The sequence below is a fragment of the Cydia amplana genome, chromosome 7 (genome assembly GCF_948474715.1).
Source record: "Cydia amplana chromosome 7, ilCydAmpl1.1, whole genome shotgun sequence".
NCBI lineage: Eukaryota > Metazoa > Arthropoda > Insecta > Lepidoptera > Tortricidae > Cydia > Cydia amplana.
Genome location: NC_086075.1, coordinates 13,379,594 through 13,399,965, shown reverse-complemented (window position 1 = coordinate 13,399,965; position 20,372 = coordinate 13,379,594). Strand labels below are relative to the sequence as shown.

The following is a 20,372-nucleotide window of genomic DNA, read 5'->3' as shown; positions in this document are numbered from 1 at the left end:
AACTAATAATCACCTACGTACATGTAGGTGATTATTAATTGACGGTAAAAGTTCTATAAAGTAAATCGGTATTCCTTCAACCGCCAATGGCGCCAATAAGAAAATCGAGAACGTTCGTCAAATATATTTTGCATATACAATCGGCAGTATCCACACTATTGTTTTGCAATTATCTTCTCTCCGTTCAATTGAAATTGAGAGATCCAATTTGCATGTTTAAATTGGAACTAGGCTAAAGTAAATTGTATTATTCAAATAGAAAAACGTAAACGTAGTGGTAGTTAATAATAATACGTACCTAGTTAAATAGCTTCCTAGTGCAGACGACATTTCAAACTAACATTGTAAACGAAAAAGTAATTTTGTATGACAGTACCCTCACGATGAGTTTTACGCAGCTTAAACGCTAGCGACTGCGTCAACTCAAACGCAGTGCATCACGCTTACACCAATATACGAGGTACATAATGTAAGTAATATACAACAGTACGAGGGAGATACATTGTGAGTTTGTTTACGCAGTCGCTAGCGAATATGTAAGTGTCAAACTCGTGGTAAGGATACAGTTTATGTGTTTTTTCTTTCTTTTTAACTTGTGATTATTAACCTCCAAAATACTACTAACTAGTATTTGTTCTTACAGAGTTTCAAACCGTCCTTTTACTCGTAATTTAGTGTTCGCAAAATCTAAATTCAATTACAATTTTTAGATTGAAATGGCTACCGCAGTAAGTAGGTACCTATAAGTAGATAAAACGGCTTAATATTATTAATTGCTAAAAGCCGTTCTAAAACGTTAAACATTGTATTTTCCAAAGTATCTAATAAGAGTAAATGATCAAATCTTTATATTTAAAATATTGAATAAGTTAAGTGTTTAATTTGAACATTGTTTTTATAAATTGTGTCATTCCACTGCTTTTAGATTAACAAAATTACTGCGTATTGAAATACACGAGAATAACCTACGCTTTCTATTTATTTTCAGTACGCATATTTCACGTAATGGATATGAACAATAAATGAAATATATATATATATATGTGAAAGTGATGTAAATGGATAGTATGGCGTCGTTAGGTTGACAGTAATCGTAAGTAATGTACGCAACGCAGAAATCAACTCCTAAAAACGAATAAGTACTTTCAGCTCCCATAGGAACATTCCAATAACTTGAATGTGCTTGAATATATAGTAGGGACGGGAGAAATGGGGTGAAGGTGAATGAGCCGAATCCCCCTGTTGACATAGACCGATATCGACATTTATAATGCACCACAATACCTTTTGAATTTTCTTTCTATTCTGATTAGGTATTTATCTCTGAGTTGGCAGTGGGTAAGCGGAAGCACGGTGGTCAGCACCTGCGCTACAAGGACGTTCTCAAACAGCATCTGAGCGCTTGCGCCATCGACCCTGAGCGTTGGGAGGAGCTTGCTGGAAGAAGGTCATCTTGGCGTTCTACCATCCATAACGGTGTCAAAATGTTTGAGGTAACCGCCTCACAAGCCTAGTCACAAAACGCCAGTCACGGAAAGAGAGACCTAAGCTCTCCTACGTGTACACGCTCAACGCAGCTGGCCAACTTTATTGTCACACGTGCAATAGAGTATTTAAGACCAAGTTCGGCCTGGCCAGCCACATAAGGGCTCACGCTAGACAACGTCCATGATGTTTATTTAGGGTCGCCGTCATCGAAAACGATGAGGAGGACTATATATATATATATATATATATATATATATATATATACAGGTATTTATCGTTACAACTGGCATCATCGTCACGATACAGTGAGTAAGTATACACCATTTAATATTGGACCCAGGTATGTCCTTAATCTATGTCCAAAAGAGAGGTAAGGGCACTGTTAATGTCATCTCGCTTTGTCTGGTAGGGCACAGCACAGCGGATGTCATTCCAGATCTAGAGCAGAACCCAACTGGGGAAGTACCTCAACCTTACAGAAAACTGCAACCAAATAACACTAGGCCCTACTCATAGTGTTGTTCCTGCCGGTTAGTACCTATGGCTGCCAGAGCTCAACGAGGGTGCGGAGTCGGTGGGTCGGCAACGCGCACGTAACACCTCTGGAGATGCAGGCGTCCATAGGCTACGGAGACTGCTCACCATCAGGCTGTCGTAGTATGCTTGTTTGTCACCGACGTAGTATAAAAAAACACTTACCCCTTTTGAGCTGAGGAAATCCATGCCGCGGGCCACCTGGTAGGCGAAGTGGGTGAGGTCTCGTGAGGTCAAGAATTGGCTTCCAGCGTGAGTGTTACCGTAGTGTCGTTCGGCTCGAGAGTCGCGCAGGAACTGTTGGAGTTTCCCGAGGCTCACAAACTCCATTATAACTAGGGTTGGCTCCTGGAATAAGGGTCGAAATTTAAATCTTAGTCTGCGTTTTTGACTTATTTGTTGCCTAAGTCAGGCGTGGCTCACTCCGCAATTTCGTCGCGTCGCTACAAGTAGGTACCTACAATTACATTGAGCCCACACCAAGTTTGGTGTCGGTAATAGTAGTTATATATTTAATTACACAAACGGGTCTACCGCGATATAATTTAATTGTTTTTACCTTTAATTCCGACGTAATTAAATATGTGTATAAAACGCGAGAGTTTAAAGTCGTAATAGTAGTTGCCGCGCACCGCTACGGAACGGATGCCTGCTCGCGCTTGCGCCACCTAGCGGTCATATCTGTCGTAACAGACGCGTTTTGTTAGAGAGTGAATCTTCTGTACCTAGTACTATTATATTCTGTGCCTGAGTATGGTTATCAAATGTGTGACACGTTGTCGCCAACATAGTGTCGCCAGTTATTCTTAGGTACTCAAAGTCATTCATAATAAATAAAATATCTTTATTGTGCACTACTAAAGAAAAGTACATTTAGATATCACTTTTTTTAATACCTACGATAAAAGGAGCAGTTTATTAACTAACCATCAAATATCGAACAAAATTTTTAAGAAAAGTTACTGACGTAGCGAAATTAATATATCAAAGGATAATAGATTTTTTTACAGCGGTTAGTAAACGATTTATCAAAATTGCTAGGTAGCAACTATCCTAATAGTCTAACATTTATTTCCAATGAAAAATAAATCCTTCTTATGAGCTCAAAGCCGATAAGCTCTTAGGTTCAGTTGATCTAAATTGGTTCTTTAGTATTGGGTCTAATTGATGTTTATTACGGCCTTTCGTTGCAACTTTTAGGTATATCGGTGAGAATGAAACTGATGGATGTAATAAATTTAATTATTGAGTAAGTTTGAAATTCAAAAAATCTATCGGTCATAATCGTACGGATATTATTAATAGAAACATGTGGCTCGTGACTCGAACAGCATGGTGAATATCCAGAATAAGAAAGAGTAATTAATCTGACAGCAAATTTTTATAAATCGTTTTTGATTCCGACATATTTTTTAAAATAATGAATGAGCCATCTAAATAAAAGGAACATGAAATAAATGAATAAAACATTCACACGATCACGTAGTAATCTCATGAAATACCCTTCCACACCCGTACCTGTCAGATTTTTCGCTTTCATTCTGGACTTTGGAACATTGGGCTCCGGGATCTATTGATTCAGTTCTTTCTCACACTGCTGACTTTACCTTGGAGTATTCCAAGATTCTTTGAACCGTACCTTTTCAGTGCAGCAACCTATAAGCCTGACAACGTTGGGGTGGGTGCCGAGGTTCTTCATCACAATGAGCTCCTGCACCAGGTCTGTCTTCTCCTTCTCAGACGCATTCTCTTTCAGCGTCTTCACTGCCACTGTCTGCTCGCCTTTCTTACCTGTAAAATATGTAACAGTTAACATAAAAAGGAGTATATGGTGAGTTAGATTGGTGCCTATTTTACCAACTCGACAATTGATATCTGACACTGACAATTTCTTATACATTTCTGGCGGGCTATGATGGCCGGCTCTTTATCATTTGTCACCATGGCTGTCACGTTCTAACAAATATGTAAGTGCGAAAGTGACGCATAGCATGACAGGTGATAAAAATACGAGCATGATAGCTGGTCTGGATCGATAAGTAACGATACATTCTTAGCATGAATATATAATTTTATGATCGAAGCAGAAATGTACGGTCAAATGTAAATATCAGGCGATAATTTGTCAACGTGAAATTCAAACTGAGGTTTTTGTCCAGCAGACGTAGCAGTAAGACGTCGGCTACAAAAATATACATAGGTAAATGTAAAATATGTTCAAGCAAGAAAAATTGGTTTCTACTCAAAACATTACGCCTCCCGAAAGCATATGGAACTATTCTTTATAATAATAAACTGACCTGTGAATAGATTCAACTTTCAGACTAATCGATAAAAACTACTAGCGCGAGCATTATGCACTGCGGCCTGATTTGAACTGACTGTAATAACGACCGAATAATAAAAGCCGAATAATAATAAATTTGTATGACTAGCACCTAGGCTCAAACTGTTTTCCTATCTGGATCGAAATAAACATTGAAATTTAAATTTTCATTTAGTCCACTACGGTAAGAATCTCACAAATTTCCTATGATACCTAAAAACTGTTCCTCTATACTCTTAAAAAACGTCTAATCAAGTCTATTTAAGCGATAATTTTAAGTGGGCGGTGCACGGTGCACTAAATGACTAAATGATCATAACAACGCATTAACAACGTTTCGCAAGTGCAATTTGGAAACGCTTGCTGTAACGGTATTTATCCTGCATAATAATAGCTTGGAAAACAATGCCTATTAACATCCAAAATTGCTCTATTAGAGTGAAAATTTACATGTTCTCTTCTCTCGTACCTGTACCGGAATAATTATGAATCTATCTATGATAGCGGTAAAATATGCACAATTTAAGTTAAATAGTTGAACATCAACACAACTCTGTTTTATCTATTTTGTTTCAACAACACAAAACGTACCGGCACCCTAAGGAATTCCCTAAATAGGAAATAACATACACGGTGATTCATGAGACGTGAGCAGGATCAAACCTACGCATACAGTACGTTATATACTACTATTTCGTACCAGTATTTGTGAGATTAACTTTTATTTATTATATCTAATACCTTTAAACGAGCAATTCTTGTTTATTTATATATTTATTTATTTATATATATATAATATCTGGGTGACCGAGCTTCGCTCGGAAAACATATAAAAACTCGAAAATGCACGTTTTCCCAGAGATAAGACCTAGCTAGATCGATTTTTCGCCCCCGAAAACCCCCATATAGCAAATTTCATCGAAATCGTTAGAGCCGTTTCCGAGATCCCCGAAATATATATATATATATATATATATATATAAATAAATAAACAAGAATTGCTCGTTTAAAGGTATTAGATATTTCGGGGATCTCGGAAACGGCTCAAACGATTTCCATGAAATTTACTATATGGGGGTTTTTGGGGGCGAAAAATCGATCTAGCTAGGTCTTATCTCTGGGAAAACGCGCATGCTCGAGTTTTTGTATGTTTACCGAGCGAAGCTCGGTCACCCAGATATTTTACTTTATACTGTTTAAAAAATAAGTTTTAATTTATTTACGACATTAACGGTCACCCTCTTTGTTTTATCCATAACAAGTGCCAAATCGAATGTCATCGGAGTCACAGTCATGTCACTTTTGAAAAATCGTATCTCACTCAAGTGTGACATTTTATTTTCTTCATAGTCAAAGTGCTGTCATAACGGTTAAAAAGGTATTATCTATGTTAATTAAATGTTGTAGGGTATCCATGATTGTAGATAATTAAATTTGTCCTTACCAAAAAGTGTAACAACAGAAAAAAGCGGCCAAGTGCGAGTCGGACTCGCCCATGAAGGGTTCCGTATTTAGGCGATTTATGACGTATAAAAAAAACTACTTACTAGATCTCGTTCAAACCAATTTTCGGTGGAAGTTTACATGGTAATGTACATCATATATTTTTTTTTAGTTTTATCATTCTCTTATTTTAGAAGTTACAGGGGGGGGGGGGACACATTTTACCACTTTGGAAGTGTCTCTCGCGCAAACTATTCAGTTTAGAAAAAAATGATATTAGAAACCTCAATATCATTTTTGAAGACCTATTCATAGATACCCCACACGTATGGGTTTGATGAAAAAAAAAATTTTTGAGTTTCAGTTCGAAGTATGGGGAACCCCAAAAATTTATTGCTTTTTTTCTATTTTTGTGTGAAAATCTTAATGCGGTTCACAGAATACATCTACTTACCAAGTTTCAACAGTATAGTTCTTATAGTTTCGGAGAATAGTGGCTGTGACATACGGACGGACAGACAGACGGACAGACAGACATGACGAATCTATAAGGGTTCCGTTTTTTGCCATTTGGCTACGGAACCCTAAAAAGCGTGGTTGTTTTACTTAAATATTGTGGTGAACGATTCTTTTACATTTACTGATTGTGTAGGCTTACGGCCCGATTCGGATTTTGTAATAGACATCTGTTAGATATCTTTTAGACATCGCCAAGATACGATAACGATATGTTTAAGATTTAACCTGTCAAATTTGACATTTCCGCGATTCTGGAGATACTCTTGAACGATTTCCGCAAGATATTACTTAGAGATCTAATTCACATCTAATAGATATCTAACACGATTTATCGTAAAAGTGACATTGGTTGCCCGAATTGCGCTGCAAAAGAAAACTAGTTGAAATCTAAACTATACTCGTAACGTATCTAGAATGGATCTAGTACGTGTCGTCTCTTGTGAATATCTTGAAGTTCGAATACGGCAGTTAGTCCTGCTCACGTCTCATGAATCACTCTGTATTTATTTCCAAGTAGGTACAGCATCTGTCCGTGATGTATCTACATATATATTATATTATGTTTTATGTGAAGACCCAGAGAAGAGCGATAATTATGCGTAAAAGTTATCCGTTTTAGTGAAAATACGTAACCAAGTATAACAAAATACCGTATTAGATGTTCAAGATCAACCTACCCAAATAAAATATATAGGTATACTTTTTGAAAATAGATAATTTTCCAAGTTTAATGTGGTAATTGACTTTCAGCAAGCTAAAATCCGTAGTTGAAAAAATATGTTATTATATCTTTGACAACAAGGCCAGGCAACATTTTATAAGCTACTAGCGACCCGCCGCGACTTCGCACAGGTTACTCAAAACCTTAACAGGTTATACACATAAACAACCTCACAACCTCTTGATGAATCAAGAATCACTCTATTGATAGATGGAAACCGCATGAAAATCCGTTCAGTAGTTTTCGAGTTTATCGCGAACATACATCCACACAGACAGACGCGGCAGGGGAATTTGTTTTATAACGTGTAGTCTCTGTTTAGTATGTCAAATTAAATTCAATAACTTTTCACAGTTGTCATATAATATGTACAATTAACCTAGTTGCAGAATTTATTACTGGACAAGGCAGGTTTTTATTAAAACATAAGCTCACAATTTATTACTCTTAATATTCAGAGTGACTGTACTAGTTTTTTGTCACTTGAAGTCGAGTCCTGATTTTGAGCAAAGATTAATTTACCTTTTAGATTTATTGAAACTTTGGAAAAGCCATTTGTCTTATACAAAAAATGTCACGCTCACGCAAACGCACGCAACAAACTAGGCACCTACCAGGGATGTTGCGGATGCAGATTTTTTGACATCCGCGGATGCGGATATTTAAAGGCTCACATCCGCGGATTAGGTACTTAAAAAACGTCAAATATTACATATTTAGTATTTTTTTATTAAAAAAAAACCCGGCCAAGTGCGAGTCGGACTCGCGCACGGAGGGTTCCGCACCATCAACAAAAAATAGAGCAAAACAAGACTACTGACCCCGCCCGACGTTGCTTAACTTCGGTCAAAAATCACGTTTGTTGTATGGGAGCCCCACTTAAATCTTTATTTTATTCTGTTTTTAGTATTTGTTATTACAGCGGCAACAGAAATACATCATCTGTGAAAATTTCAACTGTCTAGCTATCACGGTTCGTGAGATACAGCCTGGTGACAGACGGACGGACGGACGGACGGACGGACGGATGGACGGACGGACGGACGGACAGCGGAGTCTTAGTAATAGGGTCCCGTTTTTACCCTTTGGGTACGGAACCCTAAAAACGAAACGTTCAGTATTTGAGCAAGAATATAGGTGCGTTATATTTAATAAACAGTAACTTGGCTGACTTTTCTGGATCTAGACGATTTGGTTATAGGTAATGACGAAATTACCTAGAACTTACGCCGCTGCTAAGACGTTCCTGGGGGCCTACCGCGAACCACGTTCGACGTGTTGCCTCTCTGTCGCACTTGTAAATTCGTACGTAAGTGTGACAGGGAGGCAACACATCGAACGTGGTTCGCGGTAGGCCCTCTGTACCGACTTGTTTGACATCCGCATCCGCATAAGCTCCGCATCGATTTTATGCGGATGCGTATGCAGATGCGCAACATCCCTGGTACCTACCTACATCATAGAATTAATAAAAGCCAGTGTTTACATTCAACGACTTTGATCATACAATGCAGATGTCGCCCACACCTGTGATGTTTAATATTAAGGGGCTTTCACCGGCTAGTGATCTTCAAATGGAAGGTTCCATTACAGGTTTTAACAAAAAATATTTAGTTTGGTGAAGCAAGAACAATACAGCTTAAGTAATATTAATTCTATTTTCTAGACCGTACCGTAAAACGGGGTGAGTAGGTTTCGCGGGGAGAGGTGGGTTATGAATGGGGAGAGAAGGTTTGAGAGGGGGTGAGAAGGGATTTTAAGGCTACTGCTACAAAAATAATGTATTCCAATTAAAAATGGAGTTATAGTAATACGCATAAAAAAAATCGATCCAACAATCTTCCAAAATCACCTTTGTATGAAAACCCCTCTCACCCCAAATACGAGGCACTACGGGGTGAGGTGGGTTTTTCTCTTTATCGTCAAAGTTATGAAATGGAACTACCCAAAATAAAATAAAAACTAAAATACAAACGTCCGGAACACTTATTATATACACCATTCAGTTTTCATATGTAAAAATAAAATGTTATCGAGGTTTGAATTTCATTTTTGACCCTACTCACCCCATGTTACGGTAATAGCTGCATTCAACATACGGATTGACTTGAAACTTTGTGCGCCTGTTGACACCTTTAGACACCCTTGTCCCGAGAAGAAAACGAACATACTTTAAGCTCGCTCGACTGCACAATAAAATTAACCTTTACGCCGCCACGTCACCGAAGTAATCAAGTGTCAAAAATTGCACGTAAACAACCCGTGTAACATATCAAGTCGTGGCGTGTGGGGCACTTTAAATCAAGTCAAATGGCGGCGAAAAGATTAAAAGTGCTCAGTGGTGGAAACTTATACGATGGTGATCACTTCTGACAGTTCAAAAAGCTGATTCACTTACCATCGATATCGATGGCTTGAGCTCGCCAAACCTGCCCGAAGGCACCCTCGCCCACAATGTTGAAGATCCTGAGGCGGTGCCGCGGGAACTCCCACTCATCGGTTGGTTCATCCTTCGTGATCGTGGTCTCTTCCGATAACTGAAAAGACAGCAAGAAAAGAAACATGTAATTAAAATTTCAGTTGTGAAATATAGAAATATAGTACCTACATTAAGCACTTTAAACTATTACGAAACAGAAACAATAATCAAATAAATAAATGCCGGCCTACATTCTTAACTCACATATCTACACTTAGACACTCATTCACATTTCACACTCCTATAACTATGAGTACCCCGTTTCATAAATCTTTTAAATATATGTTAAAACTCGCTTTTCTTATCCTACAAATTGCTTATATCTGTAAATGATTCTTTTACTTACTATTATAGTTTAATTCCTTAATTCTTTAGCGACTGAGAAATTTTTGGTAATCGTTATTGTGTCAGCCTACGATACAGGCCTAGCCTAGTGTAGGGGTCACAGGTAATTTTTGTGTTTTTGCATTGTGCAGTGTCAGTAATCATGTATATAAATATAACAAGTCATATTCAGTTGTAACCTGTGATAAGCACTGTTTATAAATAAAACATTTTAGATTTTTTGATTTTTGATTTTTTTGACATAGGTACTTATAAATATGTAATTAAACAAAGTTGGGGAATTTCTGTTGAAGAGTTCGGATAAAATCATAAGGAAACTTTCTTCGTAAAACGTAACTATGTATCATATATTCTTCATTTAGAAACACATAAAACACTGACAATATTTAATACTTATTTATTCCACCACTATTTATCGTTGCATTCGTTCATTAACATTATAAATAATTATGTTGATTATTGAGTAGTCTGGCTAATGAAAGTTGAGCCTGAGATAACGCGGGAATTTCAATAAAAACCGCACCTGGCAATAAAATTACTATGAAATTAAATGACAGCTTGAAACTGACAGCTTATTTGATAGGAAAAAAAGTTGCCATATAAAAAGTTTTAAATAAATCTCAGGCTCAACTTTCATTAGCCAGACTCTAGTCAGGTAAATATACTCGTATGCTACTGAGATGTTCCTAATTATTACGCTATTGTAAGTGCCATTATCATCTCTATAAAATGATATAAAACCATCCAAAACACGTAACGATGCTTAAAGTAACGCGAAGCGAGTTAACGTGAAAGCAGAATTTAATACAGAATAATTGGTTGTAGCGCTTGCATTTTTCGTATCCCTGTTTGCACATAAACGTTCGTTCTCGACGCTTATAAAAAACGCGCGAACGCTTGTACAGTATTGCCTGAGTAACGAAATTCGGTGCAATTTGCAGCTCTTAATGGCCGTCAAAGGAAAGTCATTCATTTGTTTTTTACGCTGGAAGCTGCCAGTGTCAGCGGCATTTGCTCGGGACCTCGGTGTATTTGTTTTTACTACCACGGACAAGGCATAAGAAGTTCACGCATTTTAACTTATTTAGTAATAGATAGGTAAGTACTTTTATTTTTCAACAATTAATAACAGTAATTACTATAATGAAATCTTGACTTCAACAACAGAAGTTTGTGGTGGACTTAATTTACTCGGTATACTTTGAATTGAATTAAATTATCTTTAATACCTCGAATATTGTAGAAGACACGTATGATATTTAGACTGAAGAGGTCAATGCCATGGAACGTCTAGACGATTGTAGAATTATATTATGTGCATTAATAAAGGAAGTATTCATACTAATTTTAACGTTAATTTACTGTCTTAGTAAAGTAAAGCCTGACCAGGCATATATGATCACGCGCCATGTTGCGGAATTTCACTAGAACCAATTTGATATTTTGAAATAAAACTGTGGTATAACAGCAGTTTAAATAAAATCAATTTACTTGATGTAAGTATTTATTAAATTATGAATACTATGATCGAAATACAAATAAGTTGATCCTTCTTTGACTTGTTGCTAATAATTTATTTAAAAATATTAAGACGAAACAGGAGCTGAGATTTAAATATTTTAGGTAAATATACCCGTCTCGCTAACGGAAGCGACTCCTAAAACGAATAAGGACAAGACGAAAAATCCTGCGTAAAAATCACAAAAATCGAGGTTTCGTACTCGACTGTTTCCTCCTCCAAAACTTAACCAATCTTAACCAAATTTGGAAATCTAAATGATTATGAAATTATCTGTGTCGGATCGTTTGGATTTTTTGGTTAATTGATATCAGTTTTGAATACCACGCCTCTCATTGCGGCATAGTCAATTAGGCCATTTTGGCCATTTTTGAAGGGCTCTAGCGCCTTAAAAAACAAAAATATAAAAAAAAGCAAAACGGTCCGATACAGATATTGACAATATTAATCTGTGTTGAAAAAAATCATTGCTCTAGCTTCAAAACCCACGGAGGAAACAGTCGAGTACGTTTGTATGGAGAAATGACCACTCCTGTTGGCTCTTAAAGCAAACAAACTGCCGGAAAATGTTTATAATTGCTTTTTTATTACGTCGGATAAAATTTCTTCGTAAAGTTCCCAATCCGCACCTGGCTCGGGCGGGGCTCATTTAATTTAGATAATTTTATTGGAATAGTTTTGATTTTCATTCTATTTTATTGACAAATTAAATAAAATTTATAGGTACTGTACGTAATTTTAGTCGTTTCTTATTATCATCCGTTTATTCGTAATTTCGCGTAGTCCCTTCAGATACTTCTTACGAGTATAATCGGGTTTACTGTAGCATGGACACATTTGGCTGGCCAGACTACATAACAAGTAGGATTATAAGTAGGAGTGATGAGGCCAGACTGACCTGCAAGTGGCCGTTGTCCCACGCCTCGTACCGGTTGGAGTACGCGCGCGGCCGCTCCCAGTTCAGGGTCGGCTCTTGGAGAACGATGCCAGTCGAGTCTTTGCTCTGCGGAGGAGGATACATCGGTTGACAACCAAAACCCACTAACAAAGTCCTAAAAACTCGTAAATCAGTGCTGAACTACTGGGATACGAATGAAGGAACATCATTGCTAAGGTGTCTCGGTCGCCAACTGACGATTAGTGGATGGTGATGATGATGGTAGGAATGGGCTAGTTTTTGGGTCTAGTTTAGACTTTATTGAATGAGTATTACTTTAAAAGAAATCATAAAATGCTACTATAAATAAAATATTAATCAGAAAGGTACGCAGGGTAAATGAAAGTAGATAATAATAGATATTTGTTTTCGATTTAAAACAAAGTTTATCTGTATTTGGATGTGATTATATTTTGGGCATATAGGTACGTACGTAGGAGTTATTAATAATATGCTCTTATTAACTACAACAAAGGTCAATGGCAAGGCACAAGATTTCTTAGTCTTTTGCAATTAGAGGCATTGCAGATATTATGCAGTTTACCTACATATTTAATACCTCTTTGTGCTTCACAGCATAACCTCTTAAAACACTTACCATATCTTCCTTCTTGCTCGGCTCCTTCTGTCCATGATTCCTCTTCCAAACGAAAATAATAACTGCAACTACAATAAGGACTAGTCCACCGATAGCAATCAACGGTATAATAGTAGCAAATGACACATCATTATTATTTACATCAGGCGATTCTGATGGGTCTTTTATTATATTATTGTCTTTGTGTGTCTCGTTACGTTCTTCTATTTTAACAGTTGTCTGAACTGATGTTGCAGTTGTTGTAGTTATATCAGGTACTGTTGTTTCTTCAAAAACTTCTTCAGTTACTTTGGTTGGTCTTTGAATCGGCTTCAGAGGCGGAGCAGTGAAGATTTCTGGGAAATTAGGAGGGAAAGGTGGGGGATGCCCCACTTTGTTCTGTTTTCCACTAGCGTCGGTGATTGAAGCCAAAATTTCTAGTTTTTTTGGTAACACGCCATCGTTTGCATATACCCATAATGAGTAAGATCGGTTTTCCTGGAATAGAAAAGTTTAAATTAATACCTATACCAAAGTCGACTCAATTCGCAATTAAGACGGCTACCATCAGTTGGCATTTGAAATTTACGCTAGCGACTGTGTGAACTCGATGGCATTCCCTTTTATTAGGTGGCATTAATTGTAATTTACTGCCGCCAAGCTTGCCACAAGCCAATTTAAACAATAATGAAAGTACCTTATCGATAAGTGTGTCATTGACAGTGACGACTCCAGTGCGGGAGTTGATCGCGAACGGCGCGGGCGGGCCGCGGGTGTCCAGGTTATATTTCACGGCCTGGTCCCCCGTGGCGGCCATGAACGCCCGGGCCACCTCGGTGCCCTTGGGGTCCGTGGTCCGCGCATACCAGAGTCGCGGAACCTGCAGGAGGTTCTGCAGGTTCTGCAAGTCCAGTATTTGAGGCGATGCTGGAATAAAAAAGTTCACATGAGTGTTACGTCAAAGCATAGACTAGGAATCCTCTAGACGGAGTTTAGAGTAATTATTTCATGAAACCGATGCTGCCAAAAATACTGGGGTGCGAGGGACGAGGTGAGCTAGTTCCGTGCCGTGATTGGTCCGTTCAAAGACACGGACGTCACACAAAGACACTTTGAGCCGAAAATGGAGTAAAACTACCGTATATTTGTGGCAGAGGGAGTAGCGCTACTATGCTCAGTCTAGAGGATGTCTGGGCTGTGCGTCAAAGTTTTGTATATAAATATGTCGAAAACATTTTTATCGCATTGAAGATTTCTATTAAGAATACAATACTTTAATTTACTATTATTATGACTAAGCTCACTGGTATTAATTTGTTTATTTTGTTGTATAAGTATAAAAGTATGTTGGTAGGTGGATTTCAATTGCAAACCTAAATAAAAGTTTAAAAGTAAGAATTAGCTAAAAGATAAAGAAGAGCTCCTAACGATAAAGTATTTTACAACTTGATGAATGCCTTTTGCAACAATATCAAAACTTATTTAATTAAATGAGTATTAAAAAGACGTCCCAAAACTTATTCGAATAGCAAACAAAAATAAATGTTGCTGCATTTCGAAGCTATCATGATTTTGGTGCAAGAATAAGAATTTAATTCTTGGCTAAATCTATAAAATGTTACGATATTTCCGAGTTCTAGAAAGCTACGTCATTGAGCTTTAATCTTTAAATGGCAGTTCTTTTGCCTTTGTTATTTTATTCCAATCTATGGTGCTAACTAGTGCTGCAAAACTTTATGTTAAATGTATATGTCGCAGGGAAATGATCAAAACAGAGATTTGAACAAATCTCTAAGGGATATGATCAAATCACGCAGGATGTTAAAATGGCGAATCCATATCATCATTTCCCTAGAAAAATTCAGTCATTTGACCAAATCACTGACTCTGTTTAGTGAAAAGACAAAATCGGCCAATAAACGCGAAACGCTTTTTCATTTCACTAGATTTGTTTAGGAATTTGACAAAATCCCTAACCACGACAGTAAGTTGACGAAACGAACTTAAAAAGTCAACTCGTATTATCATTTCGCTAAACAGGTTTAGTGAAATGATAAAGTCTCAACTGGAAGATGGTATATGGTGATTTGATTAAATCTCTGAACGGTTTAGTGAAATGACGAAAGCAAGTACAGAATACAACAGTTTACAGTTAAGCGATTTGATCAAATCTCTAGATTAAGTGAAAATTTTTGGAAATATCGGCTGAAAAATAAAAGAGACTTCTCTGCACAAATTTAAAGAGTTGCTAATCAAATCAAGCGTGTTGGTGGACGTCCCTAAGGTAGACAGAGGTCCATTAGATGGAAGTAATGTACCGGGGATTGTTTTAAATAGGTATTAAAAATTATCTTTACCAAATCGGTACATCTGTCGGCATCATAATTTCAAAAATTTTCACTTAATAATCAGAGATTTGATCAAATCGCTTAACTGTAGAGTAAACTGTTGTATTCTGTACTTGCTTTCGTCATTTTACTAAACCTTTCAGAGATTTAATAAAATCACCATATATACCATCTTCCAGTTGAGACTTTATCATTTCACTAAACCTGTTTAGCGAAATGATAAAACTAGTTGACTTTTTAAGTTCGTTTCGTCAACTTACTGTCGTGGTTAGGGATTTTGTCAAATTCCTAAACAAATCTAGTGAAATGAAAAAGCGTTTCGCGTTTATTGGCCGATTTTGTCTTTTCACTAAACAGAGTCAGTGATTTGGTCAAATGACTGAATTTTTCTAGGGAAATGATGATATGGATTCGCCATTTTAACATCCTGCGTGATTTGATCATATCCCTTAGAGATTTGTTCAAATCTCTGTTTTGATCATTTCCCTGCGACATATACATATGAAAATAAATACGAGTACCATTTTTTTATTACACAGGGCAATATCGATCAAATGGGATAATAGTCCAAATGAGTAAATTAAATAAATACGTTAAATATGTAATGCCTAAAGTCTGGAAATAAATCAAGACGTTCTAATAATAAATAGTTCGTCTGGAAATAATTACTATTTATCACATTAATTATATCTAATTTACGCGTGACATCATTTAGTTTATTATAATTATCAATGTTGTCATCCATAACGCATCTATCCGTAACCGAAGGATGCCCTATTTTTTCATGGATTGTAATATTTATAAAGTAATATATTGGTTACTTATCTAACTCGGTATTCATAATTCATATTTTAAGTACGTAACAATGTATATGTATACGTAGATAATTAAATATATGTTCTAGAAGTTGAATTGTATTTTAATGATATTCATAAAATAAATTCTTCGACGTGTAGCACCAGCAATTTTTATAAAAGGATACAGGAAAACACTCCAAAAATGCGTGGGTGTTGGATCAAAATATTAAGTGTTACGAAACACGCGTTGAATACATAATAGGAGTTATAATATAACGTAACGTCCGCCGTAACACAAGGTTGAGTGAAAGTCAGGCGACCCTCGCCTCGTTCACTTTCACCGGCCATCCACGAAATGCAACACCTTACTACACAGAATGTCATTGGTCCCTTTCTAATTGAGAGATGTGGAACATTCGATATGTCGGCGGCCGATCGTAAGATCAGGCAGATCGTAATGTTCCTGTGTAATGTTTTGACGATAGTGACATTAAACAGTGACATTAAATAGGTAGGATAGGTTCGTTAGGTTGCTTTAGATGCCCGAAGGGAAAACTGCCCAGAAATAGGAGCCCCGCGTAGAGGGGCTCCGTCGACTCACGGAACGGGTCAAAGATTTTCACGTTTCACGATATGCCTAGGAATTTCACGATATGCCTGATCTTACGATCGGCCGCCGACAGATACACTGTTCCAAAACTTATGGTCGTGGGGTGTGATGACCCCTGTTGGTTGATGAACGTTAAGCTAATACATATTACTACGTGGCAATACACCCTATTAGACTGAAGATTACATAAATATAGGTACTAACTCTGTATGTCAACGATTATTGCTTTTAGTTCAAAAAAATAATGTTTATTATAATAATAAAGTGTATTTATTTTGCTTAATTGAAAATAAGTAAGTAATAATGTTTACTATTGTTGTTAATTCTTCATTCTGTCAGTAAAGTTGTCTCAAGCTGGCCATACACACTAGGGTATGCCTGCACAGTTTTACCTGTACAGTTAAACTGCACAGGTAAACCCTAGCTGGGTGGAGCACACGCACGGCAGCGGTAAACCTGCACAAACTCTCAGTTGTGTAGCCATGGCACCGTCGTCAGCTGTGCTTGAAACGTTAAGGTGGCGACTGACTTGTAACATTTCGGTGTAATGTATCGTTTACGGCGATCGTGTTACATTACAGTTACATTACAGCTACGCGGCGAACACTCATTTTGAGCGCTCTGTTCATTTGTGCTCCATATTGTTTCAAAATGTCAGACATGGAGGTTGCGTGTGCTTCACTTATTTTACTAAGTTATTGCTATCTAACAAAACAAAAAAGGAAAAAACTAAACGATATTGGATAAGTAATTTGTACCAAAGAAAAACAACGATACGACTATAATGGATATTCTTCGAAACCAAGAGTTTACTGGTCAATACAGAAATTTCATTAGAATGTCGTCAACCGATTTTGACCGACTCGTTAATTTAATTGGGCCGTTAGTGGTAAAGCAAGTCATCTCTCATCTCTGTATTTGTCAATAAATGATAGAACTTTCTCTCTATCCCATTTCATTTTCGAAGCTTTTTATTGAAAAATCCAGTCCCAAAACAAAATCACGCGAGACGTGCTCATGCGGCGACTCGTGAACCTGTACTGACTTGTAATGTAACACTCAAAGGGATTCGCGTAAAAACCGACAGCCGAGTGGAGCACGCGGCGCTCGCGTCGAGCGGCTCAGTTCGCTGTACTGACTGCTGTAATGCTCGGGTTGTATCGTGTTACATTACACCGAAATGGTACAAGTCAGTCGCCACCTTTATTGTTTTTAATTATAAAGCGCAAGAAAGACAAAAAATAACGACTTCGGGGTTGGTCCCATAATAAAAGTTGGTCAATATGAGTATGACCTACATTATCCACACCTCAGAGTATGGTCAGACATATGGTACCAAATCATCATGTATTATTATACTTCAAGTCTAAAAAAATAATACAAGAATAAAAAACATGTTTTATCATCAGGGGAATTAGGCAGGGCTCTGATTTATAAAGTTAATTTAACTCAACTAGCGTTTCATTCCGCTTACGAGACTGCGATCAACTGAGGCCTGCGCAGGCGAGCGCCACACACGCTCAGTTTTAACTGTACAGTTAAAGAGCACACAGGTAAAAAATATATATTTTCATATTCGCGCAGGTCAACTGTGCAGTCCTAGAAAACTGCACAGTCGAATGCCACACACGCTCCTTTTTACCTGCGCAGTTGAACTGTACAGGTAAAACTGCGCAGGCGTACCCTAGTGTGTATGGCCAGCTTCATGAAAGCAAAATAGAATGAGATAGCAATATCACTTGCTCCCTCTAACGTATAAATGCATCCCTTGGAGTGGCCGGCGTTGGCCCATCGTGTAGAGGAGCCAAAACACTTGAACGTGTTATAAGAATGATTAGATTATGAACGATCGATCGGTAAGAGTAATTTGTAAAATAGGAACTTTTGCTGAGTGACGTCTCTGCTCTATTTTTATGTAATCTGGTCCAGTATCAATGAAGAGTTAATATATTTTGTCCCCGAAGTAAGCAGACTTTGATATTAAGCAAAATGAACTTTACTACCTGAAAGTATGGCTCGGTGTAATAATTGTTTTTGTTTAATGGTCCATAACGAACGAAATGGTTTCAGCAACATTAACTTTATTGCTTTTACAATTTTAGACAAATTTTCAGAGATGTGGGCACTTGTTAAGGCTTAATTTTATAAGTAGATAATTAGAGGTGTCTTGTGAACACAACCTGGTTTTTCAGTCAATCGATTTAATAAAAAAAATATATCCTACTAATCGATAAAGTTGGTTTAACAAAACTTCTAATAACGACCGTAAGTATTTATTTCTCGTTATCAAAATTTCCGGCCATCCCTTGCCGAGCGCAGATGGGCAAACTAGAATGAGTACTAGGTAAGTATGTATGTATCTCCTAACCTAACCTAACCTATGCTGAGGTTAATTACTAATAACTAGCGACCCGCCCCGTCTTCGCACGGGTAGTTCAACCAATTTACACAAAACCTTTACAAATTATACACCTAAACACACACACACACACACACACACACACACACTCACACACACACACGCACCCACCCACCCACAAATTTTCTTTCCTTTTTCTTTGAATTGCTTAATTTCTCTAACTATTACATTCATTATCTCTATTCTATTAGATTAGTCTTTAATTCTTTAATTAACCTTCACTTTGCTAATTTCAATTCCGGCCACCACGTAACAGGCATAGCCTAGTGTGGGGGCCACTGGACATTAAATGTACATATTATTAATAAGGTTTTTTCTTTCAAATAAATATTATTCTTATTAAACCTTCCTCAAGAATCACTTTACTGATAGGTGAAAACCGCATGAAAATCCGTTCAGTACTTTTTGAGTTTATCGCGAACATACAGACAGACAGACGTGGCAGGGGACTTTTATAATATGTACCTATTGATTGATATACTAGTCTAAGCTGGGATAGTGATGGAAAACCAATAGTTAATCTTCAGCCTGGACTTTAAATGCATACACTTAGAACCTTATAAGAAAGTGGGTTGTAAAACTTGTAGGTATACAAGTATTAAAACTGTTTCTGAAATAATTTATCAAGTCACGTCTCGTAATGTATATTACCACATTTATATAATTCGACGCCTTTTCATGTTGTACTAGGGACTCTTGGAGATGACAGAGTACATACTGTCTCCAGGTAACTAAGTGCTTTGATTATTGTAGAGTTATTTCCGTGTGAAACGTGCACGTGTATCTGGGTCACACTCAGAAAAACAAAAAGTTGAGGATGCGGAGCCAAACTTTGGTTACCTAATCGTGGAAACAGGTCCTGCTCCCAATGTTGTTTTTGGAAAAATTGTAGGCCTTTGTATCACTAATATTATTATACTTTTGGGAACAAAAAAATAAATAAATATGAAAATATGATTGTGATTTGTGATGTGATCAAATTCAGCCTAGATCTTAGTTTTTACTGAGAATAATACCTTAGGGTACCCACTGATGGCACTAATGTCATCTATGCAAGTTGCTTTGAAGTAAACTGTATCCAAAGCTTCACCAATCAATCATCATCCTTATCGTTTTATCTTTGTCTTTTTGACAACCCAGAGGCATCGATAAAATAATTTATATTCAATTTCTTGTCCCTTTGGAATATGAAATGTATGATAATTAACATGATGTTTATTTCTAATCTCACCATAATTGACCGTAGCGTAGCGAAGGTCTACGTTTGGACTCGGGCATTTTGCTTTTGTATGTCCGGATGTTCTCCTCTA

At 37.2% G+C, this 20,372-nt stretch overlaps 1 protein-coding gene across 4 annotated transcripts in view; it reads right to left on the bottom strand.

Annotated features, from left to right (window-relative positions):
* Positions 1-20,372, bottom strand: part of LOC134649551 (tyrosine kinase receptor Cad96Ca-like) — a 75,648-nt gene that overhangs the window by 3,759 nt on the left and 51,517 nt on the right. For 3 of the 4 annotated variants that reach the window (XM_063504321.1, XM_063504323.1, XM_063504322.1), the window contains exons 3-8: positions 13,586-13,815; positions 12,910-13,386; positions 12,273-12,377; positions 9,430-9,568; positions 3,662-3,813; positions 2,188-2,370 (exon numbers count right to left, since the gene is read on the bottom strand). In XM_063504321.1, the coding sequence (XP_063360391.1) occupies positions 2,188-2,370; positions 3,662-3,813; positions 9,430-9,568; positions 12,273-12,377; positions 12,910-13,386; positions 13,586-13,815 (1,286 nt within the window). The remainder of the gene's footprint in view (positions 1-2,187; positions 2,371-3,661; positions 3,814-9,429; positions 9,569-12,272; positions 12,378-12,909; positions 13,387-13,585; positions 13,816-20,372) is intronic. The other variant, XM_063504324.1, reaches the window with a different exon arrangement.